Genomic DNA, 23,819 nt, shown 5'->3' with positions numbered 1-23,819 from the left:
CTGCAAAGTGCAACTATCGGAACGATATCTACCGGCGGTAACGTAAAGAGGTAATCTGACTCTCTTTCTCCCTCTGCTGCACTGCGTTGTACTTTCAAAGTGCGATAGATATTTAATTAGAGTTGGAAGGAAAAAGAGAAAAGGTGAAAAGTGCAGAAGGTACAGTTACAAGGGACAAACATTCTGCCTCTCTCTTTCTTCAAGGCAAAAATAAAGGCGGGAGACTCAGCAGCACGTTGATGGAAAGACAGGAAGCAGAAAGCAGAATAATAATTTACAGGGAATGACAGGTCGACGGTTTATTATCGTTACGTACGTATGTTTTACGTTTACGTTTTACCGTTATATACGTGTAATGCTAATTGCGTTTAGTTGTAAACACGCAATTCCAATTTGTTGAAGATCATTTGTTGATGATCTCCGAAGACAATCAACGAACCAGCTGATCAATGAAGACCACGATCTGGGTGAGATATACGTACAACAAAAATAAATCGTCAATTCTCTATGTTTCAGGAAAAGCTTCGCTTAAGGGGAGAGATGCAGTAGAAATTCCTAGAGATACAAACGCTTTTACGATCTCCTGGGTACCGCGATAAGCAAGACTGAATTAGGAACACAGAAATGGAACCCCCGCAGGAATTTCCATTTCCCTTCCCGGCGTACGAAATTCAGAAGCGATTTATGAGAGAGCTCTACGGTTGCTTGGAAAGCGGCAAGCTGGGTCTCTTCGAAAGCCCGACTGGGACTGGGAAGTCGTTGTCCCTCATTTGCAGTTCGCTCAGATGGCTGGTCGATCACGAGGGTCGAAGGAAACAGGAGTTAACTTCGACGATCGCGGAGATAGACAGCAAAATCAAGAGCTGCGAGAAGCCGTCGGATAATTGGTTTACTGTGCAGACGGAGCAGATAGAGCTTAATGCTAAGAAACAGCCGTTGCAGGCCAAGCTAAATGCGCTCCTCGAGCACGAAGGCGAGAGGGAGAAACTTAAGAAAATGGTTGAATCAAAAAAGGCCGCGCGAACGAAAACAACTGGAAAAATAAAGCAGCAACCCACGAAAAAAGCTCTGGAGTCGGATAAGACTGAGGAAGCGAACTCTGATATCTGTGACGTTGAGAAGGATCTTATCTTGGAGGATGGCTTGTCGAATTCGGAAAGTTCTGAGGAGGAAGATACGGACGAACCGTTATTTAAGAACACCAAGATCTTCTTCTGCTCCAGAACACATTCACAGTTGACGCAATTTGTCCATGAATTGAAGAGGTCTCCCTACTCTCAAGACGTTTCTGTAGTACCGGTCTCGTCGAGGTATCTCTTATTTGTTTTTAACATCTCAATGTGTATCGCCTTGCTGTTTATTAACATTTTATTATTTTATTCCAGACAAAATTACTGCATCAACAAAAATGTCACGAGATTGAAGCATATCAATCTGATTAACGAAGCCTGTCTTCAGTTGCAAAGAAAAAAGACTACTGTTAAGAAGGAAAAGGACTTAAAGAGATCAAAAGTCGCAAGCGGTTGCCCCTTCATCCCGGGTGATCAGAAACTGTTAATGGCTGAGGTTCTAACAAACATTCAAGATGTCGAGGAGATAACGCAAAGAGGACAGGAAAGTAACACTTGTCCGTATTACGGCTCGAGAAAATCTCTGCAGAATGGACAGTTGATATTGGTGCCCTACAACTCAATTCTTCATAAAAACACCAGAACCAGTTTAGGAATAGACTTAAAGGGAAATGTATTAATAATAGACGAAGCTCACAATTTACTGGACGCCATCGAAGGAATGCACAGTTCTGTAATTACCGGGAGAAATTTGCTCCACTGTTACAGTCAGCTGTCGCAATATCAAAAAAGGTGTTGCTGCAGTGTTATACTTCTTCTGATTGTTATTAAAATGTTAGATAAATTTCTGACTGAGAGTAATATGATTGCAGATTTGAGTCTTTGTTCTCTGCTAGAAGCGTGATGTATCTAGGCCAGCTAAGTTTTTGCTTGAAGAAGCTTCTAACTCTCTTTGGAGCAACAACGAAATCTCATCCCGGTGACGAGATCAACAAAACAATAACACCGAGATTATACAAAATAGAAGAGTTCGAAGTGCTTACAGAGATTGATACAGTAAACGTATTCAAACTACTGGAATTTGTTAAAGCTTCAAAACTCATTCATAAGTTACAAGGATTTGTCGAACAGTACGGCAATAGCATAAAGATCAATGAACAAAGGATAAAGAAATCTGGCGTAACAGAATTTTTAAACTCGATTAAAAGCAAAGATGTACCTTCTCAAGAAACTGTTAGCGTTACGGACACGCCAAGTAACAACGAAGAACAGACGAGCAATCCATTAATGGCAATCTTAAGCTTCTTGGAGTGCTTGAAGAGCAGCTGCGCGGACGGCAGAATATGTGTTTTACCTAGCACTACTGTTGGACAAGGAATTATAAAATTTCTATTGTTAAACCCAGCAGCACATTTTCATGATATCGGTGAGAGCGTATTAAATACTTACTTGAAACTTGGTATATGCTTTCTCGCTTTTATTAAGTTTATTTTATTGAATACTTTGAATTTTTGTATTCCAAATGTAGTGAGAGATGCCAGATCTGTGGTATTAGCCGGTGGCACAATGGAACCAATGTCTGAATTCATAGATCAGCTGTTCTTAATGGCAGGTGCTACACCAGACAGAATTATGACATTTTCATGCGATCATGTGATTCCTAAGGAAAATATTATATCCAACGTCGTAATGCGCGGTCCAACTGGGGTTGAATTCGAATTTAATTTTCACAATCGACAAGATATAAGATTGGTAATAGAATCATTGTTATCTCTTCGATTACTGTATGATTTAGAGAGATATACGCGTAGACGTTATTTACACATATAGAAATCTTAACATTTTAAATTTAGTTAGAATATTTACAGAGATTGATGCTTTGTTTTAGCTGGATGAATTAGGTAGAGCACTATTAAATTTATGTAATGTTGTACCAGCTGGAATAGTAGTATTCTTCCCATCTTACAACTATGAAGATACAGTATTTAAGCATTTAGATAAATCCGGTATTATATCCAAAATTTCTGCAAAGAAACGTATCTATCGTGAACCTAAATTAGCATCGCAGGTATTTTGTTACACACTTACTAACAAATTACTTAATTATAATATTATTTAATTATTTAATTTAAATTATTAAATATATTGTCTGCAGGTTAATGTAATATTAGATCAATATGCACATTCTATCAAGAATCCACAATCCCCGTGTAATGGAGCGTTGTTGTTCAGCGTAGTGGGTAAGAGAATTAGAATTAGTATTATATTCTGTCTGCATATTTTATTTACATCAATTTTTTTCAGAAGTTAGAATAAATGAAATTTTTTTTAATTTACATGGTATTTTGCAGGTGGTAAATTAAGCGAAGGTTTAAATTTCTCTGACGATTTGGGCCGATGTGTTATAGTCGTTGGCTTGCCCTATCCCAATATTAAGTCACCAGAATTACAAGAGAAAATGAAATATTTAAACGAGCATGTCGTACGTATACTCAAATGCAAAATTCATCACATAGCTTGGAGAGTACAGTTTAATTTTATATGAAAAAGTTTAATTTTGTGCGAGTTTTAATATCTTTTTTTATTTTTTTTATTTGTTTCTCTAGAAACCGGACGCCGGGAGTAGCTTTTACGAAAATTCTTGCATGAAGGCAGTGAATCAGTGTATTGGCCGATCCGTTCGTCACATCAATGATTATTCGACGGTTGTGTTATTGGATAAACGTTACTGTCATAAAGTCAAAGTACTACCTCAATGGATTCAACGCTCTGTGACGATCAACGATTCATTTGGATCTGTAGTTGGTAACATCGCAAAATTTTTCGCAGCGAAAAGAATCAAGAAAACTTAATCTGTGATAAAAACAGTGACTCGTCGGTAGATTAATTAGAAATATAATATTACAAAAATAATAACAGTCGTTAAATAATAATATCTGTAATAGTTTTTCTACTTATAGACTGTAATTTAATAAATAACTGATAATTTAATAAAAATAATTTTAAAGATATATAATATGTTTCAGTTATAGTACTTCATGATTGTAGCATCACGTTCGAATATTTTCTGTGCCAGGTGCAGGCTCGATGTTTTTCTACTTTAGAAATGCATCACATGTAATTAGCCAATTGGATGCCGAATTGATAAATTAAATCATGACAATAGATTTCTCCGGGTTGTAGAATAGAACAGGGAAAGTGCGACTGAAAGAAATTAACTTGGGAATTAATGAATGCAACAAGGAACGTGATTCTGCCATGTCTTATTCCCTTAACTACTCACATAATTAATGGCATTTGGATAGTTTTGCGGTTGAATGCTGAAAGCACAGTGCTTCACATAGCGAGCACCTTGCTTCCCCGAAATAAATTCCGGCGATTCGCGGTCAGATGTTACATCTTTTTCTATTTGATCAGTTATCTTTTCTTTCTCATTATCCTCCTCGCGATTCGGGCTGTTGTCATATTTAACGACAATGTCACTATTAGCCTACAATAACGTCATTCCTTGTATTCTCTCAAGACGTGTTAGGTATTTCGATTATCATATTCACAGTACCTCGGAAGTACTGCATAAACGGCCGCCTGTATAGAACTGTACGCCAGGCTGATTCGAATAAATCTCCAAGGTGCTACATATATTTATTTGTAATTCCAGGATATTACATTGTATCCAAGCTGCAAATAATACAAATTATGAGCCTTACCGACCGCTTTTCAGGTGGACTGCTTGAGCGACGTACGCATTACCCCCGTTCCAGTTCGGCGTAACGCAGAAGTTATGATCGTATCCCTCGCCCGGAGGAACCTGTCGCTTACGCAAATTCACATTGTTTTTTTTCTTTTACACAAATTATTAGATCAGGATTAATCTACTGTATAATTTGTATAAACTTCAATTTGATGCCTTCTCAATACAGCTCTCCAGAAGTCTTGGTACACGCAAATCCATGATGGTTCCTCCGACTCCTCGGATGCCGCCGGTTGGTATCGGATCCGTGTAATCCGCGAAGGTCCAGCGATCGCAGTTCAATGAGATCTTGTGCTTCACCAGTTCCTCCTTACCGGCGTCCTATATATTGCACCCTAATAAATATACTTGCCCTACTTATTGGTATTTGAAGCTAGAACCATGTTATTTTCTGATTTAGAAACAAAAGCAAATAAATTATTGCAGTTTTAAATCATTGTTGTCCGCATTTCCAGAATGGTTCCAGTTTCAGCTGAGTTGACATTGCACAGAGTGCTTGTTAATTACGTGTCCAGCGAGGTTGAACAAAGAACCGTGTGAGATGTTCACTATGGTGGAGTTTGTCGTTGTCGCCCGGATACCTATTTCCAGCTTATTGTCAGGCGTCAACCTGAATCTCACTGTGCTCAATACTGCGCCAGGATATCCCTCTTCGCCGTCTTCGCTTAAGTAAGTCATGACGACTGAGCAGCCGTCGATATGCGACTCCCACAACCGCCGGCCAAAGCCCTTCGTCTGAATACGAGACATTTAATGTCATTAGTTCTCGATGAGAATGGTGAGACGACGAGCGAACTTACGCCTCCGTGCAGATGATGCTTGCCGAGATCGTTTCTCGTTAGTTGATAAGTTTTGCCTTTAATGACAATACTGCCGTTTCTTATGCGATTCGCGCATCTGCCCAATATACATCCTATAAACGGATTAATTTGGGGATTCGTATAGCCTGTAAAACGAAACTGTTAGTTACAACTAGAATTAACTGAGATCGTCAAGATTAATTAAATGAACATGATGAACAAATATGTATGTAATTACGTCAAGAGTTCGTACTCTTCAAATCATCGAAACCGAGCACAACATCCGCGACACGGCCAAACTTATCGGGATACTTCAAAGAAACGATTGTGGCACCCCAGGAAATGACGACAATCTCTAAGCGATTCTTATTGATCATCGTGTACGATTTTACTGGCGTCAACTGGACTCCTTTACTTTCAGCTTCCTCATAATATTCTTTACTATCATAACGACGTATCTTATCCTCCGCAGATTCTGTAATTAAGAACGGCTTTTACGTTATTATTACCACCACAAAAAATAGGCTCTCTCTATGAAATAACAAAATACCGGCATAAATTTCTCCAAAGATTCCCTCCGTAATTGCAATATCCTTGCAATTGCAATCGTAGGTGACCATGTTTCGCTTCTCTTCTTAACGTTATTAATTATCCAGTTACTGTCAAGCCATTTGTTACGTACGTAACGCGATAAAAACAAGAAATTTTGCTGTTACAGCCTCGTGCCTATATATCAAATGATTTGTGGCATTAGTTTTTGTAATGAGAATAATTATAAATAATAGGTTACAAAATTTTATCCCAACGTTTTAAATACCTTTCGTTGTTTCGACATGAGAAAATCACAGTTCTTACCTATACTGTGGTAAAATGATCGGCCTAACTGTGAAAATTATTTTGCAGATTGAGCTGTGTTGTTGGCCGACTCTAGATTGAACTCTTGTTTAAGAGTTATTGTATTTCGTAGGAATATGGAAAACATAAAATGATCACTCAAAAAGCTAAAACTTATTGATGCTGTTATTTGAAATTATTTATTAATAATATTAATAAAATAATGATAAGAATAAAAGTAAAAATAAGAGTAAGTATAACATATTATTTATAATTCGTAAAATATTACCATAATAATAATATAATATGCTAAAATAATAAAATAATAAACCTACTTTTTTATTATTATTCTTATTATTATTATTATCATTTTTATATATACTCCAGTTAATATTTATAATTTTTAATATTTATAATTAATATTTATAGTGTAATGTACAATACTTGGAAAAATACATGAACTTTTAGTGCAGGTCAGACATCATACAGACACTTCTCTTGTATCTCGAGTTCTTCGTTAGGAGAGACAACACATGAAAAAATCGAAGACAGAATATATTATTACGATATATTTTCCGCATTTAAACAATCGAGTTCTCGGGGATTCGTCGTGCAATTAATATTCATTCGTTCGTTATATCATTAATTCACTTCCTGCTTGTAGATAAAAACGATCCTGTGCGACTTCGCTCGTCGTGCTTGGCAATCTGCACATCGTCGCCCAGAAGATCGGTAAAAAGATTCGATTCCCGAGAATGGAAAGTAAATATTCCCGAACTCGCGCGAAATCGCCGCGTGAAAGTTATGTTACATTGAAGAATTTCCCGTCGAAAGCTTTGGATTTCGCGATGTTTCTCGTTTACTTTAAGGCGCGCGCACCGAAGCGATTCATTATTCTCACTTAAATACACGTGGAACACATTGCACTTAGCTTAAACATACTTATAAACTACAGAGTTACTCCAATGCTAAAACAAATTGCCTGCGACTTGACGAGTTGCTGTTACGTCCTACATTCTTTACAGTTCATGTATTACAAAGGAATACTGACGGGAAAAAAACTCAATTTCGCGTATTTATATATGTATATACCAAACTGTGATAGCCCCGCGTCGATAAATTGCTTTTATATATTTATGAAATACATTACGTTAAACTTTCTACACACGCCAGAAGCGTACAAATAGGAGCTACCACAGCACACAATGTGTGTACATCGATGAGACAATTCGTTTTACAATTAATCGTCTTGGTCGTGATCGTTATTGTACAATTTGCTAATTCGCGCAAGCGGCATGCAATCTCGATACAATCCGTTACGTCGTAAAGTATATATATTTACACTTTTTAAATGCGACATCATAAGAAACAGCAGTTCAGAGAGCAACGGGATCTTGTCGTATCATATGTTCCACGAGGCTGATGAGTATTTTCCTTTTTTTTTGTTTCAGCGCCTTTGACCGGTGATGTCCACTCGTTAGGTCTAACTAAACTAGTGAGGACTACATTGTAAACGTGAGTTGCGTATCATATATATTACGTAAAAACAAGTGTTAAAGAGAGTCTCGCATTACGTTTGTGATTTACATGTTTTTTTTCCCCTACACAAATGTCATAAATTTATCTTGTATCAAAGTGCGTCGTGTATGTAACAAATGGCAGAGAGAAGGGGGATAAAAGAATGTAAAAATATTTAATATTGTATATTATCGAATATTTGATATTGAAAGCATTAACCGGTTTAAAGGAAGAAATTTATTTCTCTTATATAATTTTTTAAGTCCAATAAACTAGAATTATATGTATCAAGAAGATATCTAAGAAATTATAAATTACTATCATTGGTATATATTATTAATATATATCATACGAACGATACATGATAAATTTATTGAGTTTTCTTTACAGTGAGATATATTTATAGACTGATATATATAGAGACCTCAGTTGCGTTTGATATGATACAACGTAATTTATCTCATTAAATATATAGGTATATATATATATGTATATATATAATTTTTATATATACACATATACATATATAGAATTATTCTGAACACACGTTTCTTATACACGTTCTGCCCAACGAGTCAAACATATTCCATAAATGCTCTCTAATAAAGTATAAAATCGGATTCTTATCTCCTTAATCTCTAGGCTAAGGTGTTTGTTTTATATATATAAAAAATAAATATAGCTTAGACTAGCACTGTTGGCGACTGATACGCCATTACACAATAATAGCTGCCGCGAACATTTTATATTTTTGTATAATTAAAAATTATATAATTATTATCGTATATATATGTATATAAACAATTATTCTCGAATATCAGCATTCACTAACACTTCATCAAACATTTTCTCTTTCACTCTTCCTCTCGCTCTCCCTTTCTCTCTCTCTCTCTCTCTCTCGATTATCTTGGAAGCATTTTGAATTTCTATGTGTCACTTATTTAACGTATTTAAGTACGTGATAGCACCGCAGAAACCTACCTTCGCACAGCGTAGAAAGATATACCCATTAAATGTATCGCAAGAAAGAGATAATTATTAATTAATAAAAAAATTTCGCTCGCATATAATTCGCGCGTTGTCCATATAATTCGATAAAGTTATTACGAATACGAAAAGAGAAAAATCAATTAATATTGCAAGTTTTTTATTGCAATAAATAAATTGCGCAAACGCGATCAATTTGATGGATCTCCGTTTTTCTGTTTTCTAAGAAAAACTTGGATGCATCTCCATCATATTCGTAAAATTGTCAGAAAGATTTTATCGGTGTCTGATTTTGTTCTTTCTTCCTCGTTGCAGCCAAACGAATCGTCCAGGATAAAACTAAATCAAAGAAATTCTCTTTCCTCCAACACATTTCGTGTACATCGCACAGCATACATCTACAATACTGATGATCGTCATTTAGGAAAACAGTGTAAACGAGAAGCAGCTTTCACGACGAAGAAGATAAAAAAGGATCCGTGACTTCGTTATACGCTACGTGAGGTTGATACAGTACAAACAAGACGTTTTGATTGCTTCGAATGCGGCGTAAAGATAGCGTAAGTAACTTTGATTAGTTTACAGATTCAAAACTAAATTCGAGCATCTCCCAATCATCTCGTAATGCCAATAAATTAAGATTACGTGCGTCGCGTTCTAATTAATTACTCAGCGATCCGTATGTACATTCGGGGCATATAGAGCACGCAGCACGGGGTACACACAAGCGTTTCTTAATATCTCCTGAATTATATCCAATCAATGAAAAGTAGCGGAGACTTGCTCTCCGGTTGGACACGCTTGACTCGGTATCCCGTATTGCCGAAGATGCTTATATTCGTTATTGGTGCAATAATTGGCGCGAAGATATCCACGAAGCTGACCCCCGGCCTTTGTCGTCAACATCTTTCGGAGGAGCGTCGTGGATATCGTACAACACGCGTCAGCTGTATAAGGAATGTATGAGTAGTCGCTATTTAAACAGTAATAATGATTCAGCGCTTTCTTTTCTTCTATATGTACAACGATTGTTAGAAGGATCGTTCTTTCTACAACGATCCTACAGCGAATATACCTCGCGTTTTGCACAGCCGCATGTTGTGTATTTATTTGCACGCGACTTCACGCTTTGAATACTTTCTACAGACGCTTAAATTGCTCATAAAGCGGCGCGCTGTTTTCATAAGGTACAAAAGAAGCGTGACAGCTGCGCAAGGCGCGACCATTTAATCACGGTCGCTACGACACACAATAAATTCACGTTTAAACGTCGAAAATGCTAAACTGTACATGTCCTCCGCATTCGTAAGCGTACTACCGATCGTACGCTTTGTCGATTGACGTTAATCGAGGGGTGGAAGTACCTGGGTGGATGTATTAATCGTGTACATCTCCAATTGTGCATTGCAACAGAACGACGATGAACGTATCATTGAGCAGTGGCACTATTTTAATAGCGGCACAGCAACATTTTCCTTTTCTTCAGCGTACGAGTCTCTAAAGTTACAGAGAAAAAGAGAGAAATCTCGAAATAGAAGTGTCGAAAAAAGTGAGTACATAGAGAGACGATAAAGAGTTTTGTCTAATTTCGTCAATCTAGTCCATCGCGCGAGAGACGAAGGAAAATGGAATCGTATCGCTATCAAAATGACAATGGTACAACTTCAAATACAATTACAATGACTAGTTACACTGATTGCGATGAGAAGGAGAGAGATTATGTCGGAAATACTGTAGATTAATACATAATCGCGGATAAGTTCGGCTAAGTACATAATACTACAACTAATACTTTGTAGCTGTCCGTAGCTTGTAAAGTAGCATAAAATTAGATTATAAATAGTGATTGTTCTTCAGTTCGAACTGATTGATTATCCATCTAAAACAACCGCGTACGTCCCTATTAATATACAATACTCGAGCTGCCGTTGCATTATTTATAATTAACGCGAATTGCTTGTTCAAGTTGCACAAAACGCACGAAAATTTATACAATTTTTCACGAGACTGCTGCCAGTACTTTCTAATAGGAAAATTAAGAGTAAAACTGCCAGTACACGCTATTTAAACGCATAATACATTATCTGATAAAAGAAAGCCTATTCTCACCCTAACTGGACCAGTTTAAACAATGCGGAATCGACGTTCACTCCGTTGGCATCTATCACAAACTCTGAGAGAAGAAGTAACTTTGGGACTTTCGAATATCTAAACTCGCATCAATTCAAAATCCGACGAAGTGGTTAATTCCGTATTGCGTAGAACGGTTCCTTACGTTCCAACAAATCTCCCTGGAATGTTTTTATATTGCGCCGAGCCGAATATCACCAGAGTTTCGTTACGAGGAACACACTTAACATAACTTCGTACTAAATGCGAGAAACAAACTTACAACTTTCGTTACGCTGAGATACGATTTCAATATCGAAAACGAATACGCCATTATGTCGCTAATGCGATAGTTGCCGAAGAAAAGAACGCTGTTCTTCGTCCCCTTCTGTAATCTTACTAACGGAATTGCATATTACATACGTACAAATCCTAATAAATTCTCTCTATCGCGAGCTCGACTACCGCTTTCCTCTTCGCGCTTTAAACATACGTGTATCGTTGAGATACTGTAATCATATAACGCTTCTGGAATGTCTTAATAAATCACAAAGAACGTAAATTGCATAATTTCGAGTATATACTTATTATTCAACGATATCGTTACATAGACTGAGGCAATTATTACTTTTAGTATCTCTAGAAAAAGATTTGTCTAATAAAAGTTGCATGCTATGTAAAACATCACTCTATGATGACCTTTACTTTCTAAATCATCTTTAAGGCCTGAACTTTTCATCTTAAAATTAACTTAAAAATTAACTAATTAATAAAATTTTCAAGAGATATTAAGATGGAAATAGGTATTACCTCATTCTATATACAAATTATCGTGATAGAAGAAAAGTGGTATACATGATACTCTATGTATACCAATATTCTATATTAATTAACTGCCAATCTGGGAATTTGTATCAACTGTCAAAAACAAAATTGATTTTGTTTTAGTCTCTGTTATTAAAACTGTAAGATACACTTTATGTTCTGCCGAAAAGTGTTTATTCTCGGAGTAATATGCAATTTGAATATATACCACGTCGCGTCGCAATCTTCGCTCGTGGTATATGTATTTCTACACGCGACACGTATATCAAATATCATTAGCGTTATCAAATTAAAAATTCGCGTCCAATCACGCATTATGCTACGTTACGTGATTTTTTCGCTGGATTGTGTGTTGTATGGAATGTAATAATTCCCAGACTTGTTAGTGTACTACTACCATTGAGAATCGTCCGCGAGAGGCAGTGCTTCGATAACGTGCAATTCATTTTGCAAATTCTTCCAGTCGACGATCATAAGATTTCATAATCGCAATTGTATAATCGGAGGCATAAAGAGATCGGTCCTAGGACTACCATTCGCTAGAAATATCGATAAATAGATAAAACATCGACGAACCCGCTCGGTCCGGCTGGTCCTACATGAGAGGGAGCCGCGCGGCCTTAAATAAGCCAGTGCTATGACAAGAACTCCCTCTCAAGCTCCGAGATGCTCGGCTTCCTGTTTCGATTGAGGCGTCGGTTGGCCTGCAGCGGCACTGTGACGTCCTGGCTCTGACCGTGAACCGGGATGTCCAGCAGCGTTTCTCTGTGGGCTTCGCGTGCCGACACGCCATCGCGATCGAACGTTACCGGCGAGAAGCGTACCCGGCCGATGGAAATCTGGCTGTCCTTGGCGGAGACGTAGCTCGAGTCCTCGGACGTGAGCGAATCCGGCGGTGTTGGATTCGTCGGTGTGCCCGAACCGGAGTTGTTTTTGCTCACGCTCTTGCTCGGCGAGTTGTATGGATTGTAACTTGATCGTTTCAGGCTCGAGCGTAACCGCGTGACCACCTCCAGATTGCTCGGCCGCTCACCGGAGTTCGAGTTGGAGTCGTGGGAGTTCTGACGGGTCAGCAACGGCGAGCCGTACTCGTGATTAAGTATACTCCCGCCATACGTCGTCGTCAAGTTGGAGATAACGTTCGAAGGTCGCTGGTAATACGATATCGGCGAATACACGCCATAGTCGTCCTCGTCCTCCAGCCGGAATGTCGGGTTGACGTTGCTCTGGCTCGACGTGCTGGCGTTAGAGACGTTCGACGAGGTGCGGTGATGCGTGTAGGGCAAAAGCCTGGACACCGGCCTAGCCGGGCTGTTCATGCTGCTCGGATTGTCGTACGCGTGCGGGAACTCGGGGCACTCGAGCATCCGGTCGCTGAAAAGCAACGAAAGACCTCTTATTGATCTAAAACCGTGCTCCAATGACACTCTGTCATACGACTTCGATTTCCCCCGAGTCGGTTTCAAAACTGTATCTACAATCTAGAAGAAACTAATTAAGCAAAGTTTATACGCTACTAAAGTTTTATCATTGACTTTGCGATCATTCTGATACATGTTTTATTAATACTTACTGATACTCCGCAGGTATGAAATACGTCGGTTCAGGGGGCCGATAGTACTCCGGCGGTACGACGGTATACATTGGCGGTCCATAATCCGGGAATGGGGCGACGTTACCCATATATATCGTCGGCACCCTCTCCATACGATCGACGCGGGCCGCATCGTGCGAGTACGCATCCTCGTTGCTGGTGCTGCTGCTGCTCTTCCTTCTCGGGCTTGGCGTCGGGGCGTTAGAACCCGTCGTGCTACTCGTATAGTGCTGCGGGGAATCCGTAAAGCGCAACGGCTTATCCGGCATCGCCACGGATGGAAGGCCGGGCGCTATGCCACCCATGTTACTCAGGAACGGCCTGCAATGATAATTGCGTTAATCTATGTGAGTAGAGTATAGCTGTCGCTTCATGTGTAGATTAAACCGGCTACCATTGCTTAATCACTTCCTCTTTTCTTAGAAAAAAACATTCTTTTCTTGCCAGATTACCTGCAATGGTGTGCCCGTCCGTGATAAGTGTTGTGCGGATAGCCGCTGCTCGAACTGAACTCGTAATCGGCGCCGAGGTAGGAGTTGCGATTCGATCCGGTGTCCGCTTGAAACCACCACCTTGGCTGATCCTCGTCGCACTCGCCCATCCGTGGATAGAGGCGCGGATGTATCGGGGATATGTTCGACATTCTTACGTCGTAGCCGGTGGCTACGCCGGCCAGCATCGCCGCGATGTTGTACAATACCAGCTCGACTATGCTTAGCTTTGGTTTTTTCGTTTCGCCGTTGTAGAGGGTGGGCATGGGTACGGGCATCGGCATGATGTAGGGCCCGGTTAGCCCGGGCTTCAGAGGATATTCCGACGTTATCCAGTTATCGGCCGACAGATCGGGCGGTAATGCTGTATAATCTATAAAAGATATTCAGGTTGTTTTTTTGGGGCGATGACAGGCGTAGCAGTCTCGCACGGTCCGCTCGCGAGAGTAATAGGATCATTTAAGCGAATCTACAAGTGACAAATTAAGGGTTTCATTTATAAGCATAATGTACGCCTCTTTTTCTTCTCCCTCTTCGTAATTCGTAAATGCGATCGGGAAAACGTATTGCTTACCTTGTCCGCGCGATTAATTAGATCTTTAATATAATAATACATTTTTTATACGTTCAAAACTTTGACTCAGTGTTTAGTAGCGCGACAATCCGCATGCTTAGTCGTTTTACTAGTTTTACTCATTATTATTACTACATGCATGCAAGCAATTAAAGATGTAAAAATGTAAATTAAATATTATCTTCACGCATTAGCTGTTTCTACTGGCACTAAGAACACATCCCGTTAAAAGGTATGCACCCAAATTGTACAACATATAAGGCGTATATTAAAAATTGGCTAAGCCAACAAAGTATATAATAATCAAATACATGCGCATTTTTTTAAACTTAACATTCCAAATAATGTGAAATATCCTCAAGTATACCTTAACTGCTGATATCAGACTTAGCCAATTTTTATAAACAGAAGCAAAGTTCAACGCATAAGATAAATGTTTCTACTGATCTACTAATTTTTGTCTTAATGTAGATTTCGTGCGATACATACTACGTTCTCAAAGTTGTTTAGAGATAAATCCGAAAGACATTGTGCTCGCATCTAAAATATGGAACACTCCGAACGCTACTTAGGATAGTCTGTAATTAATCGAGCGATAAATTACTGTACCAAATACTGTCTTGTACATTTTTTTACTTACGACCATTCTTTTTCTCATTTCACCTTTTCAACTCTCATCGACTCAAAACAAAACGACTAAAAACAAAGTCACATAAAGCCGGAATTAATCGTAGCGGAAGCATTTAACGTTTGCGTTTCTCGCAACTGTCAAAAATGTAACACGCGAATATTTACTCCTTAGCGAGACTAGGACCTGAGGAAGAGAAAGGAACCAAACCCAATCGGAGTTAACAGTTAGGATCCTACTGGAAGCATGCAAGGATTATTTTCTTTTTACGCTCGGCCGTCTCTTTCTCTCTTTCTCTCGGCACACTGTATAATCCTGTTCACGTCACATGTGCAGTTGTAAGCGTTAATGAATATATAATCCGTTATATTTCATTATAAATAAAAGTAATCGTTTAAAAATCCTACAGCGTGTGCATGAACGCCAGTAAAAGGACAGTACAAGAGATATATTATGCCGATAATCTGTTATCGTCAAATATAACAAAGCAATTATCACCATAGACCGAGCGTAAAAATTCAGCAAAACGAAAAAACAAAATTCAACGTGTCCAACTGAAAAGGTTTTATTGAAAAAAATTTCTATTTCTAAATACAAGTGTGTGTGTGTGGTTCCATGTGTCGAATGTGATGTGTGCAAAAGATCTTTGCTCTCGGAAACGTTGGAAGTTTGGCATAACAAATACAGAAACGAACAATTCGCTGTGGAAGTTGTATTTAACAATTAATAAATTTCCAATCGATCTAAATGCACATAAGACAACGAAATAAGAGGGGCTACGTTAACAAATATATACTTCTCTCTCCGTCTTTCTCTCTCTCTCGTTTTCTCTCTCTCTCTCTCTCTCTCTCTCTCTCTCTCTCTCTCTCTCTCGCGCTCTCTACTTCTCTTTTCATATATCTATACAATATATATGTGATGTAATTTTGATTTCGTTTCGTTCGATAAAAATTATGACTATGCAGACATACAACCTGATAACGCTCCAATGTAAAAACAGTACCGTTAAAGTTGAACTTTGCGGTAATGGACGAAGCGTGTGACTCTCTTTCGCGTAGTAGTGGGCTGTTAGATCTGCTTGTTAGAAATGTTATGTCTTCCAGATAAATATCAGAAAAGAACCAACACCAGAAAGACTGTGTATACATATACATATTTAATATATATTCTTTTTAATATTCTCATTAGATTTTAGCTTACTCGGACTACGAGTATCACATTGGCTTAAATTAGGATAAATAATTCGTAAATTATATAGCGCGTAAGGGGGAAGGGTGGGGATACAAAAAAAAACGAAAAGAAACAAGTCCGTGCCCTCTGCATAAACGTTTTAAGGGTTCGGCGTCACGCTCGATATACTTTCCGTCTTTCCGAGGCAGCCCTAGGCAACCTCGCAAATACACCAGCTTCCTCGCGTTTCTCGTCGTAGAACAGGGGGAGAGGGGGGGGGCGAATTAAACTTAAATTTCTAAATCTGGTCCCTTACCGAATCTAATCCAAACCACCTCGCAAGTCTGAATAAGTTCACGCTGCACAGGAGACCAAGTCCATCCCGATAAAATGATCCTGGGAATATACTATGTGATAGACGCGAGACATTAACGGGGCAACGAGAGTATCGCTCAATCAGACGTCCACGAGAAGTCCGTACAGTTCATCCAGAACAAATCTGATTGCGTCGTTCCGCAAACGAATTGGCAGAGACAATGAGAAAAGACACTATCGATCGGTGTACGCATGCATTTATCACTATGTGATCAACCACTAAGCAATAGCTAATAAACTACGTGATAAGGCTTCATTGCAAAACGTTCAGTTACGAAAGTAAAAAGACATTGTCTACTTGAGATCTTTGCCTTAGAGCTTTACAATACGCAATACAAACCGTCGCTCGGTAAAAAAAAAGAGAGTGAAAAAAGGAAAGAATAAAATTCGGAATAAAAGTCTAGATAGAAGGAAATAGGTGAATGGAGGTGATGGGAGGAGAAACATTAGTGAGAAATACGACATAACAACTGTTGCGTGAAGAGAAAACTTACGGGTGTGGTAGATGCTTTCCTCAGAGAGGCCTGCGATAGAATAGAAACACACGATCAGTACGAAGTCATTCAAATACCATGTAAAAAAGAAATGTGCGGCGGAAAGGAGGCATGCCATCGAAATGCGTTTCGAGCTGCAGGCTCTACTTGCGTTCTTGTTAAAAAAAAAATACAGGGCATTCGTAATTCGGCTGCGCTTCCTTCACAAACGAATCACGGATACTACTACGCCCGCGTGTCCCAAAAGGGATCGGATCCGAATTTTGGAATTAAAAGAGAGACAGCGCAGCACGCACGGGAACGCCCTGTATATGTGTAAAAAGTCGCGGGAGTACATCCGTTTCGTCGAAGCCGCGCGCGACTACTTGTCACCCTTCCTCGGGAATTGTTCGCCAGCGAAATTCTTAGGCACGACGTCGGTATCTTCGGAGGTCGAGCGACATAGACCGACGTGATCCGGGGGAGACGCGGGCAGACTTCTCTTTGGACTGTAATTGGCACGCGGGCTCTGATGATCGTTCCCCTCTTGGAGGCAACCAGGCGACGACGTTTGCGCGACGCTGTCGCCGTCGCAGCTGCGCAAGTATTCGTTACTTCTGGACTTGTGATGCAAAAAGGAGCTCATCTCGATGCCGTGGTCTAAACCACGGTACGCGGTGGTGACCGGTTTCGCGGGCGACGCGTCCAATTCGAAAGCGATCGGCGACCTTTTGTGCCTGGAGCCCGTCGTTTCCTGATACGGTCCCAACGAGCTCTTCGACCTCGAGCTGTCGTTCGAGTGCTCCGAGTCGAAATTGCACAATTCCGACTCGAGGCTCTCGAAGTCTATCCCCTCGCGCGAGTTCGCCGCGAGAAACCTGGGCACCGCGACCCCGCCGGCGTTGCCCGCCTGCTCGCCCGAGTCGCGACGGCTCAATTGCGGGATGGATATGACGTTCTCCAGGACGCTGTACTCCACTTTAACCGCGGTGGTTTTGTCGTCGAGCGCGTCCCGGCTGCCCCACGTCTTCATCTTATTCAACACCCGCAGCGGACTCTTGGAAATGCGCGACTTGTGCTGGGACTGCTGGGTTTTGCCGCCGATAGAATTCTCGGGGCTCGACTCCAGACCGTCGTAGTCGTTAATTTTGATGGTAACCGAGTTCTTTCGCTCGCCACTACGCGGTGAATTCAGGGAGCTCTTACGCGAGCCGGACGGCGACCGGAAGAAATCGGCCAGGGACGCCAGCCGCGATTCCGAACTGTCCCTGCGCTTCGACTCCTTCGACTTGCTCCTGTCGCGCTTCTTACTCTTGACCCGCTTCGCGGTACCCACCAGAGTGGACGCTACGTTCTGCACGAAATTCGTGGAGTACGAGGGCTCCCACTCGGGCGGCTTTTGGCACTTGGGCGACGGAACTTTCGAGACTGTGACCCCTCCGGTGACGGCCGCGCGGTGACCTACCGCTTTTAACGGGTAATCGTCGTTGATTATCGAGGGCTCCTCCGAGAAATGGGCCTTAAGATTGTTCGAGGGATTTTTGTTATGCAGGACTACGGACTCGTATATGTCGTTGTCCAAAATGACAAAGTCCTCGCCTATGTCGCAGTACTTGCCCCCCAGCACGATGCTGTCGAGCGAGTTTTGCGGTATATCGTTATAGCTACTACATCCTGGCTGATTGTCTATCAGGTTATTGGCCGAGGAGTACAATTTTCTGGTGGTAGGGTTACCTATTTCCTGCAGAAGCGGGGAGCGGTGTGCGTTCGCCAACAGGGCTGTACGCAGAGGTGTCTTTTCGAGATCTGGCGCGGAACGGGACCAGCGTTTGCCGCCAGGAGAGGCGGGGTTCGGCGGCTGGGTGATAATAGCCCCGCGCTCACGTTGATGAAGCGTCGACGGTCCCCAAGTCTTACCCTTAACTCCGTCCGCCGGTACTAAACGGGGAAAGAAAAAGAAACAAAGTGCTACTCACTACGATACTAACTACTCTTCTCATCTCCTTCGCTTATTCGGCGCGGAGATGAAGCTTCTTTACGGATATACTCTTCGGAAAGCGACTGTATATGTCAAACGATATAACTGTGCACGCTAATTTCAGCAATTGATGAGTATATACTAAAATAATACATTAGCTCAAAGTAATCGTGATTTTTGCAAGAATAGAAAATAAAATGGAAGAGTATTTATATAAATATAAAAAAAAAACAATGATTGTGCACACCATGCCGAAACAAAAATATCGACACGAATAAAAGTACAAAGTGTCTACCACGTACAAACAGTGTTACATTCAAATTGTTCGATTACAATTCCAATACGTTTGATTCGCTCGTAAATTCACTCATATTGCACAATACATTGTCATAATCACGGTACTACTAAAAGCGGTATTTCAAAGTAAGAAGCTACTCACATGCGATCGCTCTGAGCCTCGGAATGCTGGGCGAGCCTGGGGGACTGTTCGGTCTCGACGGATTCCTCACTTTGCCTCGATCCAAGGCCGTGTCCTGAACGGTGATCGTGTGACGAAAATCTAAACAATACGCCCCCGGTATCAAACTCACAATACACGTCTAACATATGTTTCAAACAGAGAATACAATTATGTGCAGATAAATAAAATCTGAGAAATCTTGTTGATTGCACACGTAATAAAAGTATAAGAAAGGCAGACATTCTTACCCGAAGGAGCACTAATATTGCTTCCAGGTTCCTTCTTATTTAATTTTAATCGCGACTTCTTAAATTTGCCACGTCTCTTATTCGGCGTAGGCGTGTTTTGCTGTTGAATGATCATCACGGTGAGCTCCCTCTCCAATATGGCTATCTCGCGCGCGGCTAACTCCTGTTCCCGTTGCCTCAAATTTTCCTCGTGCTGTCTCTGTTGCACTTGTGCCTTCGTCAGTTCCTCTTCTCTACAGCGCAGCTCCTTATGAGTAAAAGAAAATACGTCAGAAAATTTAATAATAATTTTTAAACCTTTCATCATATTTATAGAATAATTTACTTTTAATTAATAAAAAAAAAATGGAGAACAAATAAATATATAATTCTTTCTCTAACAACGATATATTAACCAACTCTTTTGTCTTACCTCTTCTAAAGAACGGCATGCCTTTGCAAAGCATTTAAAATAACGATTGGAAATGTTATTCATTATGCATATTTATATACACATACATATATAAAATTCAAAGATTATTTGCACAATTATGACCGTTTATATCACATCGAATGATTTGATATACGAGAATGTATAATTAGCGTAACATTAAATAGAGCGTGTACCTTTTCCTTCATGCGCAATCCATGCAGAACTTGTTCGATCTCCTGCCTCCAATCTTCCTGCATCGTGTGAAAAGATTCGTGTGGCGTTGCCGCAAATGCACTGCGCACTTCGTCCAAAGCTATTAAGATTTCCGTGAATCCCGGTCGAGCGTGACTATCCGATGCCCAGCATGCTGTATAATAAATCACTTTTAGTATTATATTCGTCCAGAAGGCGCGTATGATATTTCAGAAGAAATATCTTGATCTCATTTAAATGTTACGAAGCTTTTACCTTCCATGAGAAGACTCCATGGTTGAGGACAGGTAGATGGTATAGGTAGAGTTAACTTGTTGACAGCAACACCGTATGCTACAGCCAGAGCATCGATACCCTTATACGGTGTCTCCCCCGTCAAAAGTTCCCACAGTAACACGCCATAGCTATTATTAAATATATCAAATACTTTAATGGGAAAAAAGCACAGTTAAATAAACGACTAGAAAAGGATTTTCTTTAAATGCTACTTGTAATCTTTAAATAATAAATCTGGCAATGAGAACTGACCTCCATACATCACTGGCTTTGCTGAAAGTACTCTTTTTAATAACTTCCGGCGCCATCCAGGCATACGTTCCCGCCGCAGACATACGAGTCGTCTTGTAGACTTCCCTCGCCAAACCAAAGTCCGTGATCTTCAGAGTTTTGTATTGAAAGTCGTCATTTTCAATCGGCTCACTTAGCAATACTGTCGAGGTAAAAAAAAAAAAAAAATTATTTACAATAAAAGTAACAGAATCTTGTTTATTAATACTAAACACAAATTATCATTAATTAATATTGAAATATCTTACCGTTGGAACTTTTTAGATCTCTGTGAATAAGACTTATGGGTGCCTTGTTGTGAAGATAATCCATCCCTCTCGCGATCTGTATCGCCCAATCGACCAATACATCGGGCCTTATTTTCCTGCCGCTGAGAACTCTGTTAAGACTGCCGCCGCGAGCGTACTCCATCACGAGACACATATTGGGCATTTTTAAACACACTCCTTCTAATTGCACAATATTTTCGTGTTTCAACAACCAGAATAATTTCGCTTCCTGTCGAACGTTTTCTAATGTTGCACTAGGTTCCTCGCCCGCATCTTGGCGCGCAGCCTTGACAGCTACCTCGTGTTTGTTCCAAAAGCCCCTAGAAAGAGTAAACAAATTTATCAAAGACTCTCGATGAAATATCTTATATATCTCGAAATTATTTTTAGTGCTTTAAAATCAATATTTCGGGAATCTATAAAATATTTTTAAAACGTAATGGCTTTGTGCATTTTATAAATTAGTTCACAGGTGTACCTGTATACTTTTCCAAATCCTCCGACTCCTATAACTTCTTCCAGTTGCAACTCCTCAAAGTCGATTTCAATTGGCTGAACTTTATCGATCACCGACGAAACTTGATCGATGCTTTCTGCCTCTGCAACAAAGTTTGCCGGAAAAATTCCCACTTTTCCACGAATCTTTCCTGTCCACCATCCCTCGTCGCCTGAGATTTTAGCGTCCTTAGACAAAACCTATCGTGGAAAATAATAATTGTGTCTTGTAATTTCGTGCTCTCCTACGTTATGCTACTATAAGACAGTTACGTGCTGTCGTCTGAAAATAAGTTACCTCAACAGTTTCTCCTCTCTGCAGGGATAACTCATCTTCACCCTGAGCGACATAATCGAAGAGGGCTGTGAAGATAGTGATGCTATTGTCCTGCCGCGACTGAGAAGAGGAATGTGTGCCGTGGGATGGACTAGTCTGTTGAGAGATAGTTCTCGCAGTTCCGCCGCTATGCGTGTCAGAAACACTGCTATCAGACATATTGTTGCTAGACGTACGTCCATATGTGGACCCGTAACTGCAAGAAGAACGTGTCACAAATGCATGGGACGCGTCTACCAAAGGTGTATAGCTCGTGGAAACTCGACGCCCCAGAGTGACCTGTTTTCCTTACCTAGCGGTATGACTATTGGTTCTGCTGTTGTACTGATACCGTGGCGATGAGTTGGCCGTGTTGGGACTATGAGGATGTGAGGAGCCATTCTCTGAGTAGAATAGGAAACGCTCGCTCCGATGACGAGCATCCGGTTGTCCGTGGTCCATCAAGGTAGACAAGCCTCTCGCCGATAGCCCGGCTGGCGGCATATGGCTCAACACTCTCCTTGCTCCACTCTTCTGTAGCGTAAATCACACCCTTTTCCTCTCTCCGCGCGCACGACGGTATCTCGCTACTTCGTTCACGCAACGAGAAAAGTAAAAACGTGCCCAGTGTGACGGGCACTCCCCGTTTCTCCAACTATTCTGCTTAATGTTTACCTTGCCGCTTCCCGACGATGGGGATACATTGGGATCATATGTTATGTGTATTATCGTCGTCGCTCGGTCGTCGGGCGCATCCTCGACAACGACACGCGGTCCCGTGCCTCCGGAACACCGTCGGCCGCGTTTACATCGGCCTCGCTCGGTCGCGGGTGCTACGGCGACTGCGAAATCGGACAATGCTGCGCGACCACGTCGGTGCCACCGCGCCGCTTTCCATCGAGGCGCGAGGAACGTGCGAGCGTTCTCCCCCGGGCTCTCGCGCCTCTACCACCCCGTGTACAAAAACAATCTCATCACGGGGGGGACCGGCATTCTGAAGCGCGTGTCCGTGTGTGCGGCGGTGGCGACGGCGACGGCGGCGGCGGCGCACGGGGTGCCCCGCTCGCCCTACCTGGGGAACCCTCGCCGCGGGGGTCGCGGCTCGCGGGAACAGTCAACTCGGCCGGGGACGATGAAGAAGGTCGCGACACGCTCGGAGCTGACGGAGCTCGGTCCCCAGGCTGGTCCCGCGCGTCAGGGTGTGTGTATACCCACAAGCGCCCAACTCCGTGTTGACGGGGGGCTCTGTGTCTCCTCGCTGCCTGGCCGCCGATTAATCGCGCCTACCGTACGGCCCCCGAGACCCGGGTGGCGGCGGGGTTCAAGCGGACGCCCTCGCCGGTCCCGAGGACACGACGCTTCGCGTCAGACCGGAGTCCGCGCGACGATGCCGCATTTAACGACAGAAAACGGGACAGCACTCACAGCAATAACCTCGCGGACGCCATGTTTCGTACGACGGCCCACGACGGCCCCGCCATCGACGAGCGACGATCCCGTAGACGTGCCGCCGCGTGCCGCGCCACGCCGATTGAATCCCCGGCGACTCGACCGGCAGCGCTACCTGCCGTCCCGCGCGAGATCACGTGGACCGACCATTCGTGGCGGCGAGTTTGAACGACGTGATTGAACGTGAGTTTTAGCTGCGCCATACTAAATGCT

At 41.6% G+C, this 23,819-nt stretch overlaps 3 protein-coding genes across 6 annotated transcripts; 1 reads left to right on the top strand and 2 right to left on the bottom strand.

Annotated features, from left to right (window-relative positions):
• The first annotated feature begins 160 nt into the window (after nucleotides 1-160).
• LOC139816337 (ATP-dependent DNA helicase DDX11) lies at nucleotides 161-4,081 on the top strand. Its single transcript, XM_071783796.1, has 9 exons — nucleotides 161-312; nucleotides 517-1,310; nucleotides 1,386-1,862; nucleotides 1,943-2,496; nucleotides 2,599-2,822; nucleotides 2,959-3,138; nucleotides 3,226-3,310; nucleotides 3,422-3,552; nucleotides 3,677-4,081. Exons 2-9 carry the CDS (start codon nucleotides 625-627, stop codon nucleotides 3,920-3,922), a joined length of 2,583 nt encoding a protein of 860 aa, XP_071639897.1. The 5' UTR covers nucleotides 161-312; nucleotides 517-624; the 3' UTR covers nucleotides 3,923-4,081.
• Nucleotides 4,082-4,137: 56 nt separating this feature from the next.
• On the bottom strand, nucleotides 4,138-6,731 carry LOC139816373 (galactose mutarotase). The gene is made up of 9 exons (XM_071783874.1): nucleotides 6,172-6,731; nucleotides 5,875-6,096; nucleotides 5,622-5,767; nucleotides 5,329-5,556; nucleotides 4,978-5,142; nucleotides 4,778-4,878; nucleotides 4,630-4,702; nucleotides 4,354-4,560; nucleotides 4,138-4,274 (listed from the first exon to the last, which is right to left on the bottom strand). Exons 1-9 carry the CDS (start codon nucleotides 6,239-6,241, stop codon nucleotides 4,182-4,184), a joined length of 1,305 nt encoding a protein of 434 aa, XP_071639975.1. The 5' UTR covers nucleotides 6,242-6,731; the 3' UTR covers nucleotides 4,138-4,181.
• A 111-nt stretch (nucleotides 6,732-6,842) lies between these two features.
• On the bottom strand, nucleotides 6,843-23,665 carry LOC139816331 (mitogen-activated protein kinase kinase kinase 11). 4 transcript variants are annotated; one of them, XM_071783767.1, is made up of 15 exons: nucleotides 22,471-23,664; nucleotides 22,140-22,374; nucleotides 21,825-22,042; nucleotides 21,326-21,666; nucleotides 21,039-21,219; nucleotides 20,766-20,914; nucleotides 20,492-20,664; nucleotides 20,298-20,318; nucleotides 19,886-20,132; nucleotides 19,617-19,736; nucleotides 18,934-19,137; nucleotides 17,221-17,250; nucleotides 13,941-14,352; nucleotides 13,468-13,809; nucleotides 6,843-13,268 (listed from the first exon to the last, which is right to left on the bottom strand). In XM_071783767.1, the coding sequence occupies exons 1-15, from the start codon at nucleotides 22,659-22,661 to the stop codon at nucleotides 12,530-12,532; spliced, it is 3,603 nt and encodes a 1,200-aa protein (XP_071639868.1). In that variant the 5' UTR covers nucleotides 22,662-23,664; the 3' UTR covers nucleotides 6,843-12,529. The 4 variants fall into 4 exon arrangements, with proteins under 4 accessions (XP_071639868.1, XP_071639871.1, XP_071639870.1 ...); XM_071783770.1 differs by lacking the exon at nucleotides 18,934-19,137 and having other exon boundaries at nucleotides 22,471-23,665; XM_071783769.1 differs by lacking the exon at nucleotides 17,221-17,250.
• Nucleotides 23,666-23,819: the final 154 nt, after the last annotated feature.

Source organism: Temnothorax longispinosus, chromosome 7 (genome assembly GCF_030848805.1).
Source record: "Temnothorax longispinosus isolate EJ_2023e chromosome 7, Tlon_JGU_v1, whole genome shotgun sequence".
Lineage (NCBI taxonomy): Eukaryota > Metazoa > Arthropoda > Insecta > Hymenoptera > Formicidae > Temnothorax > Temnothorax longispinosus.
Note: the sequence above shows the minus strand (reverse complement) of the source record. Positions and strands in the feature narration are given on the sequence as shown.

What these genes read in the sequence shown, in the direction of transcription:
- LOC139816337 (XM_071783796.1), top strand. Translation starts at nt 625, where the DNA reads ATGGAACCCCCGCAGGAATTTCCATTTCCCTTCCCGGCGTACGAAATT. An exon ending in AGCACATTTTCATGATATCG is followed by an intron (nt 2,497 to 2,598) that starts GTGAGAGCGTAT and finishes TTCCAAATGTAG; the next exon opens with TGAGAGATGCCAGATCTGTG. An exon ending in AATATTTAAACGAGCATGTC is followed by an intron (nt 3,553 to 3,676) that starts GTACGTATACTC and finishes TTGTTTCTCTAG; the next exon opens with AAACCGGACGCCGGGAGTAG.
- LOC139816373 (XM_071783874.1), bottom strand. Translation starts at nt 6,241, where the DNA reads ATGGTCACCTACGATTGCAATTGCAAGGATATTGCAATTACGGAGGGA. An exon ending in CTTTGGAGAAATTTATGCCG is followed by an intron (nt 6,097 to 6,171) that starts GTATTTTGTTAT and finishes TCTTAATTACAG; the next exon opens with AATCTGCGGAGGATAAGATA. An exon ending in GTTTATGCAGTACTTCCGAG is followed by an intron (nt 4,561 to 4,629) that starts GTACTGTGAATA and finishes ACGTTATTGTAG; the next exon opens with GCTAATAGTGACATTGTCGT.
- LOC139816331 (XM_071783767.1), bottom strand. Translation starts at nt 22,661, where the DNA reads ATGCCGCCAGCCGGGCTATCGGCGAGAGGCTTGTCTACCTTGATGGAC. An exon ending in GGATTTGGAAAAGTATACAG is followed by an intron (nt 21,667 to 21,824) that starts GTACACCTGTGA and finishes TACTCTTTCTAG; the next exon opens with GGGCTTTTGGAACAAACACG. An exon ending in GAGGCTCAGAGCGATCGCAT is followed by an intron (nt 19,138 to 19,616) that starts GTGAGTAGCTTC and finishes TTCCCCGTTTAG; the next exon opens with TACCGGCGGACGGAGTTAAG.